Source organism: Mercenaria mercenaria, chromosome 2, assembly GCF_021730395.1.
Source record: "Mercenaria mercenaria strain notata chromosome 2, MADL_Memer_1, whole genome shotgun sequence".
Taxonomy (NCBI): Eukaryota; Metazoa; Mollusca; class Bivalvia; order Venerida; family Veneridae; genus Mercenaria; species Mercenaria mercenaria.
The window spans coordinates 84,452,700-84,479,357 of NC_069362.1; the positions used below are offsets into that span (position 1 = coordinate 84,452,700).

The following is a 26,658-nucleotide window of genomic DNA, read 5'->3' on the forward strand; positions in this document are numbered from 1 at the left end:
AAAGAAAAGTGGGGTCATGTTTGATGCAAAAAAAAGTACTCACTCAAACACACAAACAGCAAAATCAGCTAAAATGAGACCCCAAGTTGTAGTAGTGGTGCATGACAAATTCTGTCAAGTTATTATTTCATTATGAAAATGCTAACACAAAAAGATTGCAAAGAAAAGTAAGGACAATTAGCTCTACAGAGCAAAAACAACCTGAGGACTATCTGAATCCGCCATTATGCGACTACCATGTTTATTATCGCACCATTTTCCTATTTAGTGTATGTATGCCTGAAAGCTCGTAAGCTCCCACCCCCTCCATAAATTCCACAATTTGCACAATCCACTGGAGACTGACTTTTAAACCTCATTATACATTTTTTTATGCGCAATGCTTGATTCTGTAACATGCTCAGCGTTAACCATAATGGACTAGACCGTGAAGCTATACTCTAGATGAGGACAAACCGTTCTCTGGTATCCTGTATGTTATAACTTCCAACCTAGCAAAAACAAACAAGTTTTCACAAAATAGCCAGTTTTCCTCTGTAGTAACCCTCGGCACGTGCAATATATTGCCTCATGTCGAATGTCCAAGTTATCTGGCCTCGTTCTTTTGATTGAGAGATGTTGTACAAGTCTTGATCACATCCAACTTTTGATTTGACATCATTGTACAGTATATTTTTCCGACTCCCACCGCAACGGAGTCGCCCACCCGCTTAGTTCAATAGGGAAAGCGCAGATATACGGCTCGCGGGGTCGTGACTTTAATCCCCGGACGAGGCGTATGTTCTCCGTGACGAAAAGACATTGTGTCTGAAATCATTCACTCTCTACCTCTTATTCATGTGGGGAAGATGACACTTACTTATGAAGACAGGTTTGTATTGGTACAGAATCCAGACGTACAACCGGAATATTGTTGATAAAACGGCATTAAAATAAATACATAATGATAATTAGAACCCCTTCCCGCCCCCCCCCCCCCCCCCCCCCCCCCCCCTAAAAAAAGTAAAAAAAAACATTTGCATTTTTGTTGTGTTGAGGGACCTATTAAGTTTCTTTTTTTCTCTATTTTATGTGTTGTAAACACGGTCTGTTGTTTATTTTGATTTAGTTCTGGCTAGTGTAGGTCGTTTCGTAGTAACAAATATTTCTTTCACTAGAGCTTTGGGTGGACCGGTGGTCTAGTGGTAAGACGCTTGACTGTCAATCCAGAGGTCCGGGACACTGGAAATTTCTGAGATGCTCTTGAGTGTCTCCCACCTAACTCGTTCTTCCCAGGAAAGATGGCTTCGCGTGTATCGGTGCTATACACCGGGCACGTTAAAGAACCAGACTGGCTATTTGCAAAGAGCTAGGCTAAGTTAGCCGGCCAAACCTGTATCTAAAACAAGAGCTGTCCGTAAGACAGCACGCTCGACTTTTCTCAGTGCTTGACTCTGAATTAGAGCTTTGCCAGTAAAAAATAATCCAAGTTAAAAAGGGACATAACTCTGTCAAAATTCAAATCAGAGTTATGGGAATTGTGTCTCCTGGTGTATACTTTGATAGTAAATAACTATTTTGAGTTTCAAGTCAAAAGCTTTCATAGTAACAGAGATATTTGACTTTATCAAAAATTTTAACAAAAATGTCTATGTTAAAAAGGGGAATTATTCGGTCAAAATTCAAACCAGAGTTATGGGGATTATTTCTTCTGGTGTAGACTTTGATGGTAAATAAGTATTTCAAGTTTCAAGTCAAAAGCTTTGATAGTAACAGAGATATTTGACTTTATCAAAATCTTTAACAAAAAGTTCTAAGTTAAAAAGGGGCATAATCAGAGTTATGGGGATTGTTTCTCCTGGTGTAGACTTTGATGGTAAATATGAATTTTAAGGTTGCAAGTCAAAAGCTTTAATAATAACAAAGATATTTGACTTTATCAAAAACTTTAACCAAAAATTCTAAGTTAAAAAGTGGCATAATTCTGTCAAAATTCAAATCAGAGTTATGGGGATTGTTTCTCCTGGTGTAGACTTTGATAGTAAAGAACTATTTTAAGTTTCAAGTCAATAGCTTTGACAGTAACAAAGATATTTGACTTTATCAAAAACTTTAACCAACGGCGACGCCGACGCCGGGGCGAGTGCAATAGCTCTACTTTTTCTTCGAAAAGTCGAGCTAAAAAGGGATTTCCCTCTATCTGTTCTGGGGGCTTTATCTCAGTCTGTTCCCTCTGATCAGATCGCTCTGTGTCTGTACTAGTAGAGGATGAATTTCGCATTTGCTATATGCAAAGCGCCTTTAAGGGCACTATATAAATCTTGTATAATAATAATAATAATAATGATAATAATAATAATAATAATTATCATAATAATGATAAAAATAATTTAGAAAAGTACAAATTTTATCTTCCCTGAATATTTTTAAAAAAGATCAACTGTGAAACTAACTAAATGAAATAACTTTTAATTTGAATGTCTGTAACACTACCATGATTACAGTTATTTATTATTGATAAATACAAAACATGCCAACATTTGTCTTCTTTTTGCATGTGAATCTAGATTAATTCAGTTAAGATTTTTACATTACAATTGATGAATAAATAATGTTTATATTGATTAACGGATTAAAGACTTACGGATCTGATAAAAATAGTACATCCTTAAGATAAAACTTCATGTTATAATTAAAATCTCCAATAATGCGTATATTTCAAAGATTGCTATTGATTTAGTATTCGTTCACTAGTCAGAATGTCTGTTGAACCCCCTCCATTCTCGCATACCAGAGGTTTACTTTGGTTGAATAGGTCTATTTTTTATTGCACTTTTTGAAAAAAAAAATTTTTTTTCACTTACAAAAATGAAACGTACGCACGTGCATCAGTGCGTGTGCCCAGCTACTCGCCTGGAAGTATCTCCGAAGAGAAACGTCTTTTCATGCAAATGCTTTACGTTTTTTTACAGATTGTTAAAAAATAGAGACATTTGCGTAAGACGTTGGATTTTTGTTCTATTTTTCAGACAGAGAAAATTGCCGGGGAAATTCTAAAAAACATAATGCTCAACGTTTTCAGACAAGAAGTTGTAAATGTAAGTTCGGGATTTTTTTACACCAACGGGCGTCGGGATAGCCCGTTATCTAGTGTGGAAAAGAAGTCTTCCTTTTGTCCGATTAAAGATATGAGTTTGTAGTTGACGATGTTATAGACAACTGTTTTCCACTTCAAACATTTTTGTTTAATGAAGAGAAACACGTGTCCGTGTAGATGACCCTTTAATGCTTCCAACAAGAATTTATTTATTTAGTTTTATCTATCACAAATTATTAGATAAGATAACTTTCTGTGATTAGACTTTCACTGATCACACTGTTACTTGCACTGGTTAAATGTGAGCCAAATATCAGGCGTTAGGTCAATGGTCCACAGCAACAAGGCAGCTTTGCAAAATTGCCAAGATCAAGACCATTATATACCAGTAATTAGTAGGAAAATGCCTTGTGGGAAATGACTGTCAGGTACTCAACAGGTGCACAACAAACAGTCAATCGTGAACATATTTGTTTCGAGGATCAGAAAGTGCTGAATCAGTACGTTAGTTGCAGAACTTTATCTCTGAAAATGTATTTTAGGAAAATTCTTAAGTTGTGTTAATCTAAATTATATGAAAAGACAAAAAAAAAAGTTTTATAAGAAATGTTCTTATTAATTAAATGATTATTTTTGATATTCTACTACATAGCAAAATAAGCAAAATTAGCTGAACTATTTTTGCATTAAGTATTTTATTGTTTTAAAGCGCATGGTTATATAAATTTTGCTCTATATTGGCACATTTACTTTTCACTCGTATAGAATTTCAGTCGGACTATAATTGTAGTATGGTTGTCTTTTGTATTCAGTCAATAGCAGGGTTAATGTACCTGGACAAAGCAATATTGCCCTTCGCGCGAGGTTGATCACACTTTTTTCATACTATATAAAGCCTTTTACGTCGCATTAAAAGTTCACAGAACGAGTTTTTCTGTCACTCTGTGATATTACAGCCATGTATGATAATTTCATACGGTTCATCATTCCAGTATAAAATTTACACAGTGGCAATATGCAATCAAAGTTCTTGGACAACGTACTTATTGTCGTGTTTGAGTTATAGCGATATCTTAGCCAATGTCCAGATGAGAGTTTGTAACCATCACCTGTGTTTTGTTACTCTTAATACGATGATTTATTTTGAACTCTAAAGATTGTTGTCTGTATCAAAATGTTAAAGTAATCAATATCGACCAAAGCGATTCTACTGATAGACATTATTGCATAATTGAGCCGCGCCATGGGAAAACCAACAAAGTGGCTTTGCGACCAGCATGGATCCAGACCAGCCTGCGCATCCGCGCAGTCTGATCAGGCTCCATGCTGTTCGCTTTTAAAGCCTATTGGAATTGGAGAAACTGTTAGCGAACAGCATGGATCCTGACCAGACTGCGCGGATGCGCAGGCTGGTCTGGATCCATGCTGGTCGCACACCCACTATGTTGGTTTTCTCATGGCACGGCTCAATTTATTGTTCAATAACTAGATTGTGACGCATACTTATAATAACAGCAATGTTTTTCCTGTTTTTGGAAAGGGTCTGGTACCAGTTTTTAGCCCAAAACATGCAACTGTTTGGGAAAAGCGTTGCGAAAACATCCAATTTAGGAAGTTTGTAGAGAATGGTGCATTGAATTATAATATGATCTATATTAATGACAATGTGTTAAACATTAACAATCAAAGCCGTAACTTGTCACTAAAGTAACAATGTTTTATACATATTTTAATAATTAGAAAAGACAATCGTGTCGGTTTTATGCACCACAGCAGCTACCACAGAAAGTGACAGGACCGTGCATGAAAACCACATAGTGCTTGCGCCCAATGATCCAGACACCTGCCATCGCGCATCTGTCAGGATCAGTGATTCGTTTCAAGATGAATTAGAGAACGTTAGCGAACAGATGGATCCCATGCACGCTCATGTTTTCAGCTTTGTGTTGTCCTGTTTGTAAGTACACAGAACATTGTGACATGTGAGCCGTGCCATTGGAAAACCAACATAGTGCTTTTGCTACCAGCATGGATCCAGACCAGCCTGTGCATCCGCGCAGTCTGGTCAGGATCCATGCTGTTCGCTTTCAAAGCCTATTGCAATTAGAGAAACCGTTAGCGAACAGCATGGATCCCATGGCACGGCTCATGTATGTTCAGCCTTTGTTGTGTTCTGTTTTGTAAGTACACAGAGAAAATTACCAGTTCCTTTTTCTTTCGCATTTGCTTATCAGTATTACATCTTTGCATAAGGAAATAGATTAAGTCAAGTTAGACTTGCTTCTGCATTTAGACCCAGCCTTTGTAAAAATTTACAAATAAGTTAAAGATATAAGTTTATTTTCAGTAAGTATTTATCTGGCACTCATTAATCTTCGCCAGTATTTTCGGGCATTTTTCGTAAGTTTACGTGAAAATATCGTTTTACTCAATTAACCTATTTACTTAATCCAATTACTCGGTGGCGTAGTGGTAAAATGTCTGATTTTTACGCACGTTATCACGAGTTTGAAATCATCATCGCATGATCTTATTTACATATTTAACATATTTTATGTGTTTTCACTTGTAGGGGCCTCCGTGGCCGAGTGGTTAAGGTATCCTACTTCAAATCACTTGCCCCTCACCGATGTGGCGGGGCATTGAATTCTTCATGTGAGGAAGCCATCCAGCTTCCTTACGGAAGGTCGATGGTTCTACCCAGGTGTCCGCTCGTGATGAAATAATGCACGGAGAGGCATCTGGGGTCTTCCTCCATCATCAAAGCTGGATTGTCGCCATATGACCTATAATTGTGTCGGTGACGCATTAAACCCAACAAAATAAATAAATTTTACTTGTAGTATTTGTTTTTTCTGGTGATAAGTAATTCGTCATTTTCGCTAAGATACTTTAAAAGATTTTTTATTCCGAATTTCCTACAACCAACAGGTAACTTGAATACATATGCATTTTTTCAATAAATGAAGTTTAAAAACTAAGTATAAAAGTAAGTTTGAACAGAAAATAGTATCAGTTGTTCCGACTGTTAAGTGTGCAGATAAAGTTTGGAAAAAGGTAGATGCAGTACTCGAACCCATAAAGCCTAAATTGGCAGCTAAACGTTTTATCCACACAGCTGCCTGCATATGCGACATTTTGTCAGTCCAATAGTTACATCGCTATTTAAGTTCGGACACCGAAATATATGGAATACTCATGAGTGCCAGGTCAATACTTGCGGATAATAACTGCAGATTTTCAAGGCAGACAATTTGCCTTGTACACAATTAAAAAATTGAAGATGTATATTATTGATACAGTGATAAAGATGATATAATCTAGCATTTATTGCTCTTGAATTACCGATGCAATACAGTATTTGAAAGAAATCACCACTTTTATTCTTAGATACTTTCTATATTTTTTGCAAGATGTTTTCGCTCCAATGATTGTCAATATTCCGAGTTAGGTAAGCTCAACAAAAAGGTATTGATGAAACAGTACAATTTTTTAGCGTGGTGAAAGTCCAAACCCAGTTAACAAATTATTCATTCAATATAGTTCCAACATAAACTAGATCTTATTGCAATGATAAAAACTAATATCCTGAGATATATATGTATATCCTATATTTTTCTGCTGGGTAAAAGTAGGTAAAAAAGGTACATTTCACCTTTTTTCACAGACTGACATTGGTTTATAAAGATATGTAAAAAGTGATCTTGTGAAAACATGTCTCTTAGAGCAGTTTTGCGCTAAGCCACCCGAAAATTAGCAACATGTCAGATAGCCCTGTTTTATGTGTGTCCATAGTTAGTAAATACTTTTGCCTTGTCAGGTACATTAACCAGTTTAACGCTTAGGTCAATCGAATATCGAATATTGACTAATGGGTCATGAATTGATTCAAACATATTTATCAAAGTTTCCACTTCGGAAACTTTGTATTAAATTGTTTAATTTTGTCTGTAGGTCATCGTCGCAGGCAGGTATAGGTTATGTAAGAACGTCGAAAACTTAATTAAATTCTTTTAGACGAACCCAGTATTAGGATAAGTCCCGATGATCTCGCTTCACCATTCTATTTATTAATGTTTATCTCAGCTGGAGATGTAAACAAGAACATCTCTTTGTAACTGAAGGGTGCATATTGCATTGTAATCAATATAACAAACAAAGCTTTTCGAACATTTATGTTGCGATTATTCTCTATTCGAAAATATCAGTGAAAGCTAGTCCCGGGTAAATTATTAAAGGATATAGCAATTGTTCTAAATAATAATATGTTGATTAAAACATAATGACAAACTTGGGTGAAATATTTTCTTTATTTTTTCAAGGGCAGTGAAAATAAATAAGACAATTTTATATTATTCTATATAGCCATACGACAAACATTAACAAAGCCATAAGGTCCATACAGCAATATAAACAAATTATTGTCTATAAATAAATTAATTATTACCATTCGAGAGATCATACTGCCGACCCTAGAAAAACACTGGGGTCAATATGGAAGATATTATGTTTACAAGTTCCACAATAAGTTGTTTGGTGACACAACTTATACAATGTACAGTTTTCTTATTTTTCTGATGCTCTCTTGGTTGCAATATCTTTTTTTGGAATATGAGTCTTGGCATAAATTTTATGTAGTGTCTCGTGTTATCAAAGGTAATGGAACCATGAGACACACAGAATAAGTCCGAACTGTAGCATTTTTAACAAAATATTAAAGTGTCTATTAGCTATTTCGTATCAAATGTTCTCTGATATGTTTCCTCCATAAGGCTGATGGTATCACTCTCGATGGTTGGAAAGATAATGAAGAGGTAGAGGTGGAATGATTCTGAGGGATTCAGATTTCCAAACCGCCTGAAAAAGAAATATGAAATATAAATAACTGATTAATTTAGTAGTGTGTCAACATTTTCAAAACTGCCATGCAACACTAAAGTATTTCAGTTCTGTGAGTTTTTATTTATGCTTTTTCATTATCGCATTGTATGTTGAAATAAGTTTCGTTTGTGATGAGAAATGGACAAACAAGGACATTGATGAATTTATCTTAATTTAAAAGTCAGTTCATATCATTGACTTGAACGTAGTATAGAATTGATAAAATAAAGAGCGTACCTTTACGTTATCATATGTTTAGATTTCGTTGCTTGTGATGATCTTTGTTCGCTTCACGACAGTACTCTGGCTGCTACGGGAGGCGGAAAGACTGCGGTTTGTGAGACGAGCCTTCTGGAGGGAGTTTTCAGCGGAGTCTGCACGCTCCTCGGCACTTTCCAGCTCATCGGTAACCTTTCTGTACTTAGCAAGATTGATGGCGGCGACTTCCTCCTGTAATACGACAATTTTGAACAATCAATAACTTTGAACAAAGACACGAACGTATTTCTTTGCATATTGACATAGTTGAACTGGTCTGTATGATAAGAGTAGTGCTGTTCAATGCGTTTGAAGATCAAAATGAGCATATAACTGGCATCTAAAATATAACAGTCTATATAAACTTTAATGAGCCTGATTTAAATACGTTTTAAAATCTACGACGAATATCGTTTTATGACCCACAGGCATTTGACGTGTTTTACACACAGTGCGGCTTCTAATTGTTTGAAACTGCCTGTTGTTTAAATCAATATCTTCCTAATTCAACACAAATAATTCCGAAGAAGCAGAAACTTACAGCTTCATCAGCCTGTCGTTTGTAAACTCTGATCTTGTTCTGAAGTTTATCAATCAAGTCTTGAAGACGATCTTGGTTCTTCCTGTCCTCATCAACCTGGAAGGCGAGTTCCTTCAGACGACGGTCAGCCTTGCGCATGTTCTTTTGGGTTTCAGCGTGGCGGCGTTGCTCATTGTCAAGTTCGCTTTCAAGTTCAACAACCTGAATAAAAAGTGTTGTCAAGTTCATTTTCATATTCAACAAACTATATGAAAAATCAAACTTTCACAGAATAGTTACGTGTATATTATATAGTGTAATTTTGCTCTTCTTATCAATTATGTGTACTTATTGAAACCATCAAGGCATTTTTAAAAGTAGTTGAAATAAAAATTCATTGAAATGTATTTCTGCAATAACGTAACAAAGTGGTTACAGTAACAACACAACATCGTATGTGCATAAAGTACACTAACATACTCGAAAGTACTGTATTTAAATAAAACTTACCCTTAATTCCAGCTTGGAAATCAGTCCCTTTCCTCCCTTGAGGGCCTTTGACTCAGCTTCGTCAAGGCGTACGGTGTATTCTCTCAGCTGAGTTTCAAGGGATCTGCGCATCTTCTCAATGGTTGAACAGTGGTCCTTTTCAGCACGAAGCTCATCAGCCATACGGTTCATGTCAATCATAGCTTTCTTGGCCTGTTCGTCAGAACGTCTGATTTCTCCGCTCATTTCCTCAAGATCGGCACTCATTGCACTGATATCGGACTCAAGTTTCCTCTTCTGACTGGAAATACTCTGCAGCTGAGATGAAAGCTCATTGACCCTATCAGAGGTCTCAACAAGTTCGTTTTCAGCTGCCTTACGGGCTCGTTCAGCGACTTCAACTGCGTTGCGCATTTCATTTGCTTCCATCTGAATTGATGTTACACGGCGCTCAACAATTGATATGGACTCGATAGCCTCTGATGTTTTGCGCCTTTCGTCCTCAAGAGCTGCCTGAAATTCTCTGCATTGTTCTTGATATCTCTTTGCATTTTTCTCCATATCAGCTCTTACACGGTTAGCAGTGTCAACAGCAGCCTCAAGTTCGTTAATGTCCTTTTCAAGCTTCTTGCGTACACGGAGAGCTTCAGTTTTGCTTCTTGTCTCGGCTTCCAGTGATGCTTGCATAGATTCAACAGCTCGGACTTGATTGCGTCTGGTTATATAAAATAAAAAGTGGTATATAAAATGTTCCAAAGCCGTACACAATCTGAATGCTGGCGAGTTTTCATTCCCTGTAATTTCCTTTTGTCATTATTGTTCAATTTCCAACATGAAAAATAATGCATGAGCTTAAACAGTCTTCATCTCGAATCAATTTATAATGGTATCAAATCATTATATATACTTAAATTCGGGAAGAAAACTTTATTTCAGGAAGACAACTGCATGTATAAACTCTTCATGCACGTATTTACTTGTTATAACTACGTAACGTTAAGATAATAACCTTGTGTTTTCGAATTCCTCTTCTTTCTCAGCAATACGTCTGTCAATCTCAGATCTAACAGCAGCAATCTCGAGCTGTGCTCGTGTAACCTTTGCCTCTTCCTGTTCAAGGGCTCCCTCAGCCTCCTCAAGCGCAGCCTGAAGTTCTTGCTTTTCCAACTCGAGACGACGACGAATCTTGTCGTTTTCGTGTACATTTCTACCACCCTCAGAGAGCTGTTCAGTTATGTCATGGATCTCCACTGTGAAGGAAAGTATTAATATTATAAACATTGCAATTACACAAACAATTTATCTTTCTTTCAAATGTGTGTTTCAGTAGTATAAATGACTCACGTAGGTAAACAGAAATTTACATAAAGTTGACCTAATATTAGTGTAACTAAGCTGTTAAGCTACTATTCTCAACTAACCTGTTAAGTTGTTATTCTCTCTTCTTAATGTATCAACAGTTGAAATAAGTTCTTCATATTGTGTCTTTGTTCGGAACAGCTCAGTGGAGTAACTTCTGCTTTCTTTTTGTGCGTTTTCAAGTTCGGTTTGGAGGTTGCGAACCTTAAGCTGCCAGTCAGCGATGGTCTTGTCAAATGATCTGTTTTTCTTTTCGAGCTGAGTAACCAACGACGAAGATCGGTCGCTATTTACAACAGCATCCTCGAGTTCAAGCTGGAGTCTAGACTTTGCCTTCTCAAGACCGCTAATCCTTGAGCTGGCAGCTTCAAGTGAGGCTTCAGTTTCTTGGAGTTTGCTGGTGAGTTTACGTCTGATCTCTTCGAGTTCCTCAGCACGTGCCATGCCTTCTGTCTCATACTTGACGCGCCATGACTGAGCTTCAGCGTTAGCTCTGGAGAGTTGTCTCTGGAGGTCAGACTTGGCTTCACTTTCTTCCTCAAGTTGTTCACGGAGAGCATCCATATCAGCCATTGCGTTGCGCAATTCAGCAGACAGTTTTTGGCGAGCCTGTAAGGGAAAACACGAACAATTACTTAACTGTGACTGAACTTACATTGTATTAGAGGAGTACCGAGAGACGAAAAATACGTTGGAATATGTTTTTATGTGTAGAAATGACATCGAGACTCACCCTTGTTTCCTCATCCAAGGTTCGTTTAGCTTCGTCAAGAAGGGAGACAAGACTTGAACGTTCTCGTTGAAGGTGGTTGACCTTGCTTTCAGATTCTTCAAGCTGGCGAGTGATTTCTGAGCTTTCGGTCTGGAGTCTTGCTTTAGTAGACTGAAGATCTTGAATGTTTCGTGAACTTTCGTCAAGACGAGAGTTAAGTTCTGAGATCTGAGACTCAACTTGCTTGGACATCTTCTCAGACATACCCTGTTTAAGAAATGATCATTTACAATTATTCATGTTTATAAGACTTTTCGATACAGACCAAGTACATGTAATTTGAGTTATTAATAAAAAATATGTTATAGAAATATTTTGACTGGACCCATATATATTAGAAAATCGCTTAAAACATAAATTTATATACCGAATGAGATACTTACTCCTTTCTTGGAAGCATTTGCGAGTTGATCCTGTAAGTCAGCGACTTCGTTCTTCAATTGTTGTTTCTCTTTTTCGATTCTGTAAGTATAAGAATGCAAGTTATATGTGTACAGCAAAAGTTATAAAATATAAAGATCATCAACAAGGCCTGAGTTGTTTCTTTAAAAATCATCTTGCGTTACAAAAACTAAGTAATATACATTCATACAAGGAAATAGCATGTTTCAAATGTCAGCATAGAAATAAAAAGCCAATGACCATTGCTGGTATTCATATTTGCAGAAATATAACATGCATGATAAAGTATATATTTTACTGATTCATCAACTGACCTCTGTTTGACTTTGGTAAGCTGGTCGAGTTGATCAGCCATTTCATTGCTGGTATCTTGAGCCTTTTTGCGGAGAGAGGAAATGGTGGATTCATGCTCAAGCGCGGAGTCCTCGAGCTCACGGCGAAGTTTAAGGAGTTCCTGTTCACGTTTCTTGTTGACCTCAATTTGAGCAGCAGTAGCACCACCAGCTTCATCCAGACGCTCACTGAGTTCTTCGAGTTCACGGTTGAGTTCGTTTCTCTGTTTCTCCACCTAGCAAACAAATTTTAGGATTATTTCACATTTTCAAATTCAAATTATTCGTTTTTACGTTTCATTTCTTTGCAACAAGGTTAGCTGCGTAGATGTTTTAAAGTATATAATTGTATAATATTTAATTATCAATGTGACAATTTGAATACAAGACTAAAAGTATCTGTTTCGCAGAGTATGAAACTGAATTGTATGCTTAATATATTCATTGAACTTATGTTAAATCTTGACAAACGTGTGCACTCAACGTCTTAATATGTAATATTAAGACATACCTTAGCTCTGTTCTGTCTTTCAGTCTCGAGTTCTTCCTCTAGTTCCTCAATACGAGCTTGGAGTTCCTTGATCTTTCTCTGCAGCTGGGCAACAACTCCTTGTTCGTCTTCAAGCTTGGCACTGAGGTTTTTGATTTCATTCTCCTTCCTGTAAACACATTAAAGTATATTTACTCTGGAGTAAAGAAACTGAAAGATAAGGTTTTATTACTGTATAAGAGATGTTTTATCGAAACGGTAAATGATGTTTTAATTTGTCTCGGAGTTTAAAAAACAAATAACATACTTCTTAACACTGCCTTCAAGATCTGCCTTGACACGTTCAAGTTCTTCAACCATTTCTTGGGTGGCCTTAAGATCCTGCTCAACCTTCCTCTTGACCTTCTCTACATCACCACGGACCTTCTTCTCGCGCTCAAGGTTATCTTCAAGCTAACAATTAAAACAACTCATTCTGAACACAAGTTAGGTAAAAGTAGATCTACTACTGATTTTTATAAATCTAGTTCTTGTTACAACTGATAATGTTTTGTAAAAGATTTTTTAACATCAAAGTAAAACCTTTTTCCAACATATTTTTTATAAAATTGTTATTCAATTCATTTGCTATTACATCTATCTTACCTCATCAAGCGTAGATTCAAGCTTTTGCTTGAGTTTGTTTAAGTGGTTAACTTTGTCTTCTTCAGCGGCAAGTGATGCCTGTGTCTTCTTCACAGTTTCTTCCAAATTCTTCTTGTCCTTGTTGAGTTTTCCAATTTGCTCATCTTGTTGTGTCATTTCATCCTGGAGAGTTCTGATCTGATTGTCTTTGTGCTGTTTCTCTTGTTCAGCTTTCTTCAAAGATCCCTCAAGCTCTTCGATGTTTTCCCTGAGTTTAGCTGCCTGTGCGGTCAATTCAGCCTTGACACTTTCAAGAGCTGCAGCAGCCTCCTCCTCATCTAAACATTTCTCCTCGAGCTCCTTAATTTGACTTTCGTATTCAGCCTTTTGCTGTATAAGGCTTTCGACTTTTTCTTCCATGTCAGCAAGAGTATCAAGCTCTGCGGAGCATTCCAACTTCAGATCATCCTTTTCTCTCTGAAGCATAACACACCTTTCTTCCAACTCCTTCTTGACCTTCTCAACCTTGGCAAGTTCCTCCTTTGTTTTAGCAAATTCTTCCTTCATCTGGTTTATCTCATCTTCAGCTGCGGCGGCAGTGAGGAGAGGCTTGACCTTGGTGTAAAGTTTCCACCATGGCCAGTTTTTCAAAAGCATATATTTCCTGATGTTATTCTGGATTTTAGACAATGCAGTTCTGAAAAATAAAGAAAACAAAAAATTACATTTCTTTTGTCAAAACACTCAATCACTGAAAACTTTATTTAATGAAATAATCAAAATAATCAATCATTCTGCATTTTTAGAGTATCTATTTTAGCACAGTACATCTCTATAGACTACTTTGTGTGGAAACTCACCTCTGGTCATGAAGTTTCTTGTACTGTTTGCGCATGAGGTAACCTCTGATATGGGCCTGGAAGAGGGAAACAATCTTTGAGAGACGTTCATCACGCATGTCTTCAAGATTACCCAATACACCTGCCTTGAAGAAGACCTTAGTGCTGCCGATCTTGTATTCATTAGGGTCCATCTGCAGAGCACTGAGAATTTTGGCTGTTGTCTCTTTGCCATCATGGAAACCTGCAGGGACAGCATCAGCAGCCAGGATGGAATATCTGCAAACGGTAAAAAGATCTGTAGTGTTTTATATTGTTATAACCATCCACGTTGATGTATTTCTATTAGCAATGAATGACGGGAAATGTACGATATTAAACGCTTTTATCTGTCACAAATAGTTGAAACGTTTTACAGAACATATTGTCTAAAGTTTATCCTTATCAATTGCTTAACGGAGAGATTTAGAAAGTAGTTCATTGCATTCTAGAATTCACGATTGTATATCTATATAATTTGAATATTTTGAAATCATTTCCAGAGTTGTTGTGCTTTGTCACGGTCTGCTTGTGAATTTAACAAGTTAATTTACGATTCTTACCTCTGTTTAAATTCAGAGTAGATGATTCTGCTGGGGAAGCCCTTTCTACAGATACGGATACCTTCAAGTACACCGTTACATTGGAGCTGGTTGAGGACGAGGCCGGCATCGATCATGCCTGGAGTCTTCAACTCGTTGGGAATGATGCAACGTACAAAGTGAGGATGGGTGGTGTACAAGTTCTTCATCAGCTTGTTCAATGATTCCTGCATGAAGGTAATTGGAACAATTTTTAGACGCAAGACACATGACTTCATACTTTACAATTACAGAAACAGTACGCGAAGTTAGAAATATTGATTCTTTTAGTTTATATATCTTGAACCTCTTTGCCTGTGTTTTCTATCATTCAGCTGACACAATGTTCAAAGCCATAAATTGCAATCAATCCGTCTTGATATAAGAAGCTAATCTAAATATTATGTAGCAAGAACTGAATTTAGAATATTATGTAGCAAGAACTGAATTTAGATATCAGATATTTTGTAACAGTTGCTCATTTAATTTTAAATTTTAGATTTTTATATGTGAAAATCTAACGTGTATTCGAAGAAATCCATTACACGATCATGTTCTGATTAATCACCTTTACATATGTATTCGGTATTATCAAAGGAGGCGTGATGAGGCTCCAAACAGGCATTTCATGATACCTCTATTTCCATAACAAAAAGTAAGTTTTTTTTGAAATTTTGTAAGTTGATAGAAACCTGTTTTATATAAATTATAGTATAAACCATAAAATGGTTAAATTACATCCATAAAACGTTTTCATTTAAAATTTGTATGCTTCATTATTGAATACTTATTTGATGAATTTTATCATTTAAATAATTGCATATGTACAAAATTACTGAAACACATACATATATATATACTAACCCTGTGGACAGAGGAGATGGTCTGGAAAGCAGAAGACTTTCCCTTCTTCTTGCCACCGCCGCCACCTTCTGGTGCTGTAATGTAAGTGTTCAGTTTTATTATTTCAATGATTTTTTTAAAACAAAAATGTTACCATTTATAATAAATTAAAAATATAAATTCCTGTAATAAGAGGAATTTCCAGATTTTCTAGAGTATCAAAAACTGTATGCATGTCTGTGTTTCTACAGCTTAACGAAATAATATGATTCCGAATAAATTGTCACATGGTACTGTTTCTTAACTAAGGGATTCTTACCTGGTGGTAGCTTGAAGAATTCAGCCACGAGCGGCTCCTTTGACTGCGAAAGGATGCCGACCACAGTCTCGTTCAAGGGATCCTTATTTTTGTCCAACCAAGATGTAATGTTGTAAGGCACCTGAAATGTGAACATATTAATCATTATCCGCCATCTTCTAAAGAATCAGCGTTATACATTAAGAAAAATGAATATATATTAATATAAAGCTAATGTTACAACCAATTTCGTTGCATACCTTGAAAACATAGAAAACAAGACGAATATGTAAAACAATTCCGGTTCATTCCATATAGAATAATATGTGATCCGTTTCATACAGGTCACCCTCTAAGAAAAACTAATTACTAAAGAGGTGTTTAACTATCAAACCAGTAAAACTTACAGCTCCGGCATAATGGTGCAATTCAAAGTGAGCGTTGCCACCTCCCTTTCTGCTCTTGACGACTTTGCCGAAGGCCTTTGACTTTCCAAGATGGTTAGTCATCAATTTGTCTTCAAATGTTTTATCTGAAGCCTTGGGGAACATGCATTCTTCTTCCAGGATGGACAAGATACCCATGGGCTGAAATAAAGCCAATAGATGTTCAAAAACTGCACATAAGGCAACACGTGTTAAGTGTGTTTGGTATATCCTGTCGCAATGAAACTAAGAGATATATTTTAAGACGATTATTTAACATATTTAAACGTCTTAACTTCCTTGATTTACAATAAGAAACAAATCATTTCTAAATTACAACTAGAAGAAATTAAGAAAGAAAAAAACAAAAAAAAAAATATTTCATTACCTTTTCAATAAGTTCAATACAGGCTTGCAAGTCCATACCAAAGTCAATGAACTCCCACTGGATACCTTCCTTCTTGTATTCTTCCTGTTCCAGTACGAACATGTGATGGTTGAAGAACTGCTGGAGTCTCTCATTGGTGTAGTTGATACACAATTGCTCAAAACTGTTGAACTGTAATTTTAAGGCATATCTTTTTCTAAACGATGAAGATTTTTCATGTAAATAAAATAAAACACTATACAGTTAACACCTAGTTTACAGTTCATTAATAACGCACAACATACGGACAAATCTATATACCTATTTTCATTGTATTGTAGCTACAAAAGAAAACATATAGCTGTATAATTCGTACAGTTTGTATCCCGTATTCTTATTTCTGTACGTCCATTGAAATGTAATGTAATATGTTATAATATAGTCTTTACTTACGTCAAAAATTTCGAAACCGGCAATGTCCAACACACCAATGTAGTAATTTCTCTTTTGTTTTGTATCGAGGGTCTGGTTAACTCTCTTGACGAGCCAGTCGAACATACGGGCATAGGTGGACTTAGCAATAGCACCGACTGAGTTGACAACTTGCTCCTTGTTACGTCCCTGGGTGACGAACTCGGTTCCGACCTTGATCTTTGGTTTAAGCAGACCCTTGATGAAGTCACCGCAGTTAATACCCATAAGTAAGGCAACCTTCTCGGCCTCTGTGAAAATACGCATAACGTTATATACTTTATGTATTTTACAATGATTTTAGCAAACATATATACTGTAGAATGATTAACCGTAATTTTTGTATTCGATACAAATTATCTTATTGAGGACAAAAAGATTATTCTTTGTTCTTCAATATAAGTGATAAAATTTGTCATGCAAATGTTGTGACAACTATGTAATAAATGACAATAGAGTTCCTACCAGCAGTGCCGTCACATTCAGCCTGTTCTTCTCTGGGGGCTTGCTTGAATTTCATCTCACCAAAGTGGACGATGGCGGCAGTGATCTTGTACAAGCTGTTCTTCTCATCCGTGGTGAAGCCCAACACATCGTAGGCTTCCTAAAATATATAGTAAGATGCGTTACATGGTTTCAAAAATATAAAACTGCTACAGTCAGAAATAATGTACGCATTTTTACATCAGCATCCGTTTACAAATGCGATGAGCTACACTCAGAGGGTACTAGTACATTCATATATAACTTATCACACATGTCAATGTCATCATATTTCTGAACAACTTGCAAAAACATTACGATTTATGTATATATATTTTAGAAAAGCATGGAATTTATATTTCAATTTTGTTTCAGTTATTTCAATGATAAATTTCTTAATCGCAAAAGTTATGTTGAAGGGAAAAGTAATTCCAAGTATAAACTTACATCCGTGGCTTTCATTTCCACATTGTCATCAATACCGTCGACGGTGAGCACACCCTGGTTGATGTATGAATAGAGGCCTGGGTCAGGGCTCATCAGACACATCTCTAAAATAGATAAAAATAATGCATACATGCTTACTTAATTATTTTTGAATGCAATTACTCTAGTTTGTGATTTAAACTTGTTTGTATGTCTGCAGTTATAATTTAATGTTGAAGTGTTTTGAATTTCATCTATGATTTTAAGCGAAAACATTTACTTTAGTTCACTTCATAAACGAAACTATAAAATTCGCGATGTGGTAAATACTGTATAAGGTTTAGTTTTGGCGGTGGTATTATTTTGGCGAACACACTTTCCATTTATGCAGATGGCAATTCTACAACAAAAAGAAAATACCACTCTATACATGTATAAAAGATTAATAGAAAATGACAGACGTTTTTATCAAAATCAGAATTAATTCGAAAAAAAACACACACCCAAATAAGCGGTCTCTTACATACAGGCATGGCCTGCAGTCTTAAGCATGGGGAGTAGCTGTCCCTTTGTAGCGATGTTCGCCGTTTGTAAATAGCTAAGATTTAGAAGATGGAAAATCGTCGCAGCATCATTAAGTTCCGCCAAAATAAAATACCGCCAATATGTTCAAACTAAAAAATCGCCAAATTTTTACACCGCCAGAATAAATCCACCTACAGTTCGTTCTGACTTCAAGGATTGTAGTGTTATTGGTGCTTTAGATTTCATTCGCTTAAATTCTACATTTCAACAGATATCCAATATTTCAAGCGAGACCAGTGCCATTAAGGCAAATACGTTAATTTCAATTTTGTGATCTACTAGGTAAAGTTTGCTCGGATTTCTAATTACATCTAAAATCTAGAATAAACTCACCGTGGTACTTGGGGTAGACATCTGTCAGCATCTGGTAGAAGATGTGGTAGTTTCTCTCAGCAGATTGTTGGTATGTTACACGAGACTTCTCCAGCAGGTCTGAATATCACAGAAAAATATCATCTCAAAGTCTTTATTTTTTTTAAACAAAACGACGTTAAGACTTTTTTTCTAGCACACACTTTTGATATGCTTACACGTAATATGCAGGTGTGTAATAGTTATACCAATAGCATAGTGACAGTAAATAAGGAAGCAAAATGTGAAGTATATTAAGCAATCTAAAAGAAACCGAAGAAAATATTTAAAGATTTTCTGTAGCTGCATTTTATTTTATCAGCGAGAAAACGACATTATAATTCACGTGTAAATACTTACATGTCTCAATGTCACACCCAGCGATCTTTCCGGTGGGACCAAAGTGAATACGGATGAATTTACCCTGTGAAAGATATATAACATGTTAGGTGAATTGTGGTAAATCAAAATTTGGCAGAGGTATGATACCTTTGTACTGTATGTTCATTTTCCACATTTAAAGATGCAATCTTTTGTCTCTATGTCAATTAAATAGAACTCTTTATTTCAAAACAGTAGGTCTATATGCCTATATTTTCTTAAACGCAGTTTCCCAGCCTAAAAAATATATCTGTAAGATATTAATAAATACAGTATGTAGGAAAATTGATACCATGATAGAGTTATCTTTCTTTTTTTTTACTAATTACGTAATAGTTTATGTATATAACATGCAACAGGACTGTTTTCTCTTTGGCAATATTGGTAGGTGCCAACTGTTAACATACTCATTAGTAAAGTATGCCAAGTAAAACAAAATTGTATGTAATGCTGTAAGTTCTGTACTTACGTATCACATCGGAGAAACAAGTTCTCTTTGATTTCAAGCAACATATTGAGCTCATCCCATTCGACTGAGCTAAAATAAGGATTTTTGAGAAAGTAAGGCAAGGCAAAGTCATTTTTATGTTCAGCGCTATAATTCAATTCCCATTATAATTATTTCACCTTTTAATGTCACGTTTGATTTTTGTTCACGTGAAAAGAAATGAGAACAAATTTTACATCAAGTGACAAATATTGTCACATTGTTGTTTTTTCCATATTTTGCGAAAAAGAGGAATTTTATGGCGCTAAACATAAATTGAGTGTACATGGTCTTCATGCGATCAAACTCCCTGTAAGAGTTTGAATAGTGAAAAGGATAAACAGAATTGCAAAAATTGAGCCAAATGGCCGATACTAAATATAGGATGTGTATAATGTAGACATGCATTCATAATAAGGAAGGAACAATTTTGTTTAGAAAAGAATGTGCATGGGCTTTTTTTATGTTCAAGTTCCGCAAAAAGGTTGCGGAGAACAACACCAGGCTTCATAGTGATGAAAAAACATTAGGAAGAGAATTATTATTTGAGATTTGAATGAAAGGAGTTTGGAAAGAAGGAATCATGCAAACTCTTTGATACTTACGAATCTAGAGGAATTGTTGTTACGGGTTGTCTTGGCGTTACCGTAAGCCTCAAGTACTGGGTTAGCCTGCACAATCTGGTCCTCAAGGGTACCCTGTAATCAAGATCAATCATAGATTTATTTATTGTGAGATCAAACCATGTTTTCTTTCAAACCAGTTTCCTTAATGCCATATGCAATATCGCATTTAGATCTAAGGTGTTAAATTGCAAAATAAAAAAAAAACAAGTTGTGTGAGCTTGTTTGACTTGAATTTTATTACGTCAATATGCAACTTAATTACCTTCTTGGAGGCTGCGGCGGCTGCCTTCTCTTCTTCTGTCTGTTTCTGGAGTTGAGCGGCCACCTTGGCGAAGTACATGATTACTTTCTTCGTGTTCTCAGTCTTACCGGCTCCAGATTCACCGCTGTGGACAAAAACAACCATGTTTACAAACTATGAAAAATGAACAATTGACTGAATGCAAGGGAAATACATGTAAAATGTCTATGTAATTATGGGCAAAAATTCGCATAGTTTAAATTTTTGTTTTCCACTATACATAATACTGATTAAACGGCGTAACAGATACACATCATAGCTGATGAATGATAAAGCAGTGATTTTGACTTAATACATACTTCCAAGCAAAATAAGAAGACTACTCACGTGATCAAACAAGACTGGTTCTCACGATCTGGAAATAACATAAAGGGACATGTTTAGAAGGTTATAACACACTAAATAGTTGTTGTTCTTTATTCTATATAAAAGTGACCTATTTCCAATGGCCGCAGCACACATCAGGTCCCATTTTAAATGTTTGTAACCTACATTTTCTTGAAGAATATTGTCAGTGCTAAATAAAAATCAGATGAAAAGTGGGGGTCATGTTTAATGCAAGAAAAATGATTTCAATCAAACACACAAACTGCAAAATCAGCTAAAAAATGAGACCCCATATTATACTGGTGGTGTATGATCTAGGTTTCCAAGAACAATTTTGTCATGTGGTTATTTCATTATGAAAATGCTACCTACATGTCAAGCATAGATCTGTCATGTGATTTTAGCAAAAAATTGCGAAGAAAATAAGGAAAATAGTTCTACAGAGCAAAAAAAACTGAGGACTATTTGTATCCACCATTATGCGACTACCATTTTTTTCGCGCCATTTTTCTATTTAGTGTCTGTATGCCTATGTATCATAATATTTCTGGAAACATATATTGCAGTAGAAGTATAGTATAAATTATAACACATACATGTATATGAATGCTGTGTCTGATTTTTAGTTTGGGTCGCATATTAATAGACGTATCTTATGAACTATCCTTAATTATTAGCAAAATATTCAAATTAAGTGAAACTGTATGACACATCAAGTGTACTATAAACTCGTTTGCAAAGGGATTACAAGCCTTTCAAAAAGATCAAAGACTGAAACGGAAATGTGTTCATAATACTTAATGAGATGAATACTTTCATGTCCTCATATACACATCTCATATGTGCACATAGAAATTTTGGAACAAAGGCATCTTGGCACTTTTATACGATGAACGGTTGATACACGTGTGGTAATTAATAGAAGCTAAATGTTCACGTGGCGAGAGGTAGACATAAGTTTATCCTAAATCACTGACATAATGGTCATAATAAAAATAGGCTGATAAGCATATGGCTTGCTTCTTCAATTATCTATCAGTAATTATCGGTGATCAAAGGTGCGGATCGTCCTGGCTGTATAGGCGATATAAGTATAAGCAGATGTCCTGCGGAATAGTGATTGCCAATATATAATATATTACCCTGAGAGAGCATGTTGTCATAGAACCGTAAATTACATGTAAAAGCGAAGAAATGTTTTCCGGAGCATAATCGTTTTTTATGTATACAGATTCATTCATGAGTCTCATTCTTTACGGCTATTTTATTGTTAGATTTGCGATGTGCTCTCACAACTTTTTTTCTAGAGTTAGGAATCGCCAGAATCCCGCATTCTTCGAAGTTTTATGCTTAATCAATATTTAGAGGGCTTGTAATTTGGTCTCGAGATCTTTATGTTTTACATATTTCTTTAATAAAGCCAAATCAATCAGTCACGACAATGGAATTGCGAACAATTAATTTTTAAGATCATTAACGAAGCGTCAAAAAGTTCCATATGATATAAGCAAGAAATTTGCTCAGTTTTGAAGAAAAAAATCAGCGCTCTTCTGAAGTTTCTTAATTGAACCACATGGCGACACTCTTTTTAAAATGATGACGTTTATTTATCATTTTTTTTTGCAAATGCAGCTACTATCTAGGGTTAATACTTTTTGATTTCATTTCAATATAATATTTTCTCGTACGCAAGTGCTGAAGAATGAATTATGAGGAATCGTTTCCTATTAAAATGTAAGCCCTACATCAATGCTAATATAAAAATCTGTACAACACAGAAGAGATTCTTTTGTTGTGATATGGTTCAAAATAATTCGTTAATAATATGGTACCTTGCAACATGTTCTGGAAGGCCGATTCAGCGACGGCGAACAAGTGGGGTGGCATTTCCATCTTCCTCTTGCCACGGTATTTGCCGATGATGGAGTCCAGATAGATTGGCAGACGACGGTAGGGGTTCACGGCAACGCAGAAGAGACCAGAGTATGTCTAAAAGGTCAAATATGTAAACAAGGTTAACTAGGAAAATTTTACAGTATAAACATTATTCAGCAAAGAAACTTATGTACTTTTGGGTAGGCTGTAAGCACACTCCAGTTCAAATTATAACCCTATTTCCCGGTGACTGAATAACAAGCGGACACTTCCATTTAAATGTTTATTATCACATGACAAAATGATTGCGTGAATCGCCAGAGTAAAATAATTTTCGGAAAAATACCTTATTTAACGAATTATATGTGTACTGCCTATGCTGAATAATTTTCTTGGCACAGATCACATTCTCGTAACGTTTAACGTTTAACCAGCAAAATTTTGCAAACTTACGTAGATGAAACCATGGTAGTATCTCTGTCTCAAGTTGTTCAATACAGAGGCTTCATTCAGGTAGGTCATGTTGGCCATGTCATCGCAGCACTCGAACTTAGGTGGGTTGACCTGCTGAAGGTCATCCTTCTTCACAGTCCTGTTCTGTAAAACAGATTTTCACTCGTTACAATATTAAAAATTAAACTAATTTTATTGACCCAGGGATAATAAAGCATAACTAAACGATACTGTCACGGAACAAATCAAGTTAAGGAATATAAAAACATTTTATACATAAGACCCAACGCATAGATTTTACAGAAGACACGAACGAAAGCTGTCATAAATGCATTTTCTCTTTTAAATTCCGACACCTGATATTTGAGAGAGCTATACATTCGTTTAAACGTATATATAATGGCACATTGTTTCGCGAAAAGCAAATTATTCAATTATCTTAATACACTACAGCAAATATACTTGAATGACTTTTTTAAAATTCACTGTAAAATAAAAGGTTAAAGATACCTCATTGCTGCTAAGGATTTTCACGGTGATTTCGTCACCCTTGGAGGAAACAATTTCTGCACGAGCGAAGCCTTCCTTTTCATCTGGGACCCAGCAAGCTTTCTTGCCGTCGTAAGGGAGCTGTTCCTTCAGCAGAGCCTTACGATCTATGGCAAGGTACTTAAAGTCCTCATCCCTAGTGAAGTCGGTTGACATGGTGAATCGTTATTAGTAAAGACGATTTTACGAAAAATAATGCCAAGACTCAAACTCTTTCAACTGAAAGTAAAACGAAAGCATTTTTAAAAATAAATTTTCAGTTCATTATTAAACTCTTAATGTAATATCTGGTAAATTTGCCGCGAAAAAATCAAAGAAAATATATTTGTCATTTTTCACTACGTCCCACATAGGTAAAATTTGTAGGCTATATTCTCCATGCTTATATAGTCACTGAAAAATGTTTAACATACATACATTATCATTGCGTGCGTGGTTTGTATTTATATCTATACATTTTGGTTTTCCAAAGTACATTATACAGTATAATATCAACCGAAATTTTAGTATTGTATAGAAAAATTGAAAAACAATCTGGATGAAAGGCATTAGTATTTTAGGTACTTGAATCAATATATGTAGAAATAACCATTTGAAAGTTTCAGAGGATCAATGCCGACTTAAAATATAGAATATATCAGTCATTCAACATAATCAGAAGACAATATAAAAGTATATTAGAATCTTCGATTTTATGAGAAACAAGTAAATGTTTAAGTATTAAGTGAATATGAAAGACTGAGTTTCCGAAAAAATAAAGTCATGTCTAAAGTCTAATATAAAATATATGGATAGGTAAGAATGGGTTACACCAAAAAAACAAGTACGTACCTTCAGAAAGAGCAAGTTCCTGTGTTCACCGTGCGGCCCGTGCCTTTTATTTGTGCGAAATTCTGGCTGCAGACATTGGCTATTTGTTACGCTTCATTTGATTGGATAAACGAAGTGCTAAGACCAATGAAAACGTCTCTTAGATAAATCACCAGATTTCCGATTTAGGACTGACGGCTTATCAGCAATGTCTGCCAGAAAATAATTATATCACCGATATTTTGCCCGATAACTGATCTATCATTTGATGTTATGCAAATCGTCAAGCTGCTATCGACCATCTGGTCGAACTTTGGAGATTTAAAAATGAAATATTTGAAAATACAATCTTTTTTCGCGCTTTTTACGCTTATCTGCATGTAGAAACGAAAATAAATTATTCTACTCTAACTTATGAATCTCTTCATCGTCACAAATACGCAAACTTATTTTTATTGAAACAACATAATTATTCATTTGTTAAGAGAACTATAAAAAAGAAGTAAAATGCGATTCGGCAAGCTTAGAGAGGTTTTAGTCCGAATAATGTACAGTCAAAAGGTGTGTCCATTGCCTAAAACGGTAGGAGTTTGGCTGTCATAAAAAATAATATTTTATTATAATATTCATGTGTGAATTTCAATCATTTATAGATATTGTCATCTGTACAAACATACAAATTTTAATATTCTGGCGTAATGGATGTATACGGCTGGAAACTGGAACTATATAAAATGTGAAATTAGGTGTATATGTTGTTTAGGTTCTTGAAATTTGTATTTGCGCGACTATATGTAATGTTTTTTGTGAAATCTTGTATTTATTTCATGTTTTTGTGTGTATACAAACTGAGAACTTACTGAATAAACTAAAACCTTGAAGGGATTTTTCTGTTTTAAAAGTCAGCAAGTATGTTTTATTTGAAGGTATTTGTGAATGAAAAAGGAAAACCAAAAACATTCACGGAGCTTTAAGTAATATATGTTTATTTTAAAACGTTTAATATCGCGTTAGTCACGGAATAAAAATGTGATGTAAAATAGAAATAATTCAGCTAGTCATAAAATATCAATTAGGTAGTTTTTGAATATTGATGATCAATGCTGTCTGTTTTTTTTTCTCTCTTTTTTATCATCGGGTCATTTTTTGTAGTAAAAATGCAGTTTGCTACGGGTCATTGTTTTGTAGTAAAAATGCAGTTTGCTACGGGTCATTGTTTTGTAGTAAAAATGCAGTTTGATATCAGATTGTTTTTTTTCGATTTAGATCATTCGGCATATGTTTGATTAATAGATGTTTTATCTCTCTTTTTCTCTTCAGCAAATTGACCATCAGTAACACAATTATTTCTCAGTGGGGGTGTAATTGAATAAGCATGCAGTTAATATTGCAGACACAGCAGAAAGTATCGGCACATGCTTCCCGTGGTCACTGTGGTCAGTGTTCATATCAGCGTTCCATTAGGACTTTTCTTCATAATATTATGTTACTGGCAAAATTACGAAATAAGACACACCATTTCCAATGTAGGGGTACATGTAGCAAAAAATGCGAGGTTATACGGCTCTTATCCTAGAATTGAAGGTTTAAAAATAGACGTAGTTAAAGAAAATTTTGAACAAAAGATAATTAGTTTCGTGTAACAGTCGTGCAGCGTCTTTAAAATGAGCTGCTTTATTTTGTTGTTGGTATATAAGTGTGGCCATTAAATACATTGTTAAACAGTATAGATGAATAAAAATACAAACATTATTATTTCCTCATAGAACAAAAGCGGCTGTATTTACGGACAAACGGAGTCATGCACTTGTTGTAATGAAGCACCACCAAAATGCTCAGTGGCAATCTGTGCCTCTTAACACGCACACATATATGGTCCATTCTTGTTTTTTCTCTACCACTTTTTACATTTTCTGTATCGTGACTGCTATCGTTACA

At 35.5% G+C, this 26,658-nt stretch overlaps 1 protein-coding gene across 1 annotated transcript; it reads right to left on the bottom strand.

Moving 5' to 3' along the window:
* Nucleotides 1-7,373: 7,373 nt before the first annotated feature.
* On the bottom strand, nucleotides 7,374-24,125 carry LOC123564459 (myosin heavy chain, striated muscle-like). Its single transcript, XM_053537084.1, has 29 exons — nucleotides 23,872-24,125; nucleotides 23,362-23,505; nucleotides 22,866-23,022; nucleotides 21,034-21,061; nucleotides 20,668-20,791; nucleotides 20,385-20,477; nucleotides 19,272-19,335; nucleotides 18,894-18,992; nucleotides 17,997-18,100; nucleotides 17,532-17,670; nucleotides 17,049-17,317; nucleotides 16,617-16,787; nucleotides 16,211-16,390; nucleotides 15,825-15,945; nucleotides 15,527-15,600; nucleotides 14,645-14,850; nucleotides 14,064-14,321; nucleotides 13,225-13,900; nucleotides 12,887-13,032; nucleotides 12,601-12,748; nucleotides 12,072-12,325; nucleotides 11,739-11,817; nucleotides 11,317-11,562; nucleotides 10,646-11,192; nucleotides 10,234-10,474; nucleotides 9,246-9,939; nucleotides 8,757-8,957; nucleotides 8,195-8,407; nucleotides 7,374-7,933 (listed from the first exon to the last, which is right to left on the bottom strand). The coding sequence occupies exons 1-28, from the start codon at nucleotides 24,064-24,066 to the stop codon at nucleotides 8,213-8,215; spliced, it is 5,853 nt and encodes a 1,950-aa protein (XP_053393059.1). The 5' UTR covers nucleotides 24,067-24,125; the 3' UTR covers nucleotides 7,374-7,933; nucleotides 8,195-8,212.
* Between the last annotated feature and the right edge of the window lie 2,533 nt (nucleotides 24,126-26,658).

What these genes read in the sequence shown, in the direction of transcription:
- LOC123564459 (XM_053537084.1), bottom strand. Translation starts at nt 24,066, where the DNA reads ATGTCAACCGACTTCACTAGGGATGAGGACTTTAAGTACCTTGCCATA. An exon ending in ATTCTTCAAGCTACCACCAG is followed by an intron (nt 15,601 to 15,824) that starts GTAAGAATCCCT and finishes CTTACATTACAG; the next exon opens with CACCAGAAGGTGGCGGCGGT. An exon ending in TTGAATCTACGCTTGATGAG is followed by an intron (nt 13,033 to 13,224) that starts GTAAGATAGATG and finishes TTTAATTGTTAG; the next exon opens with CTTGAAGATAACCTTGAGCG.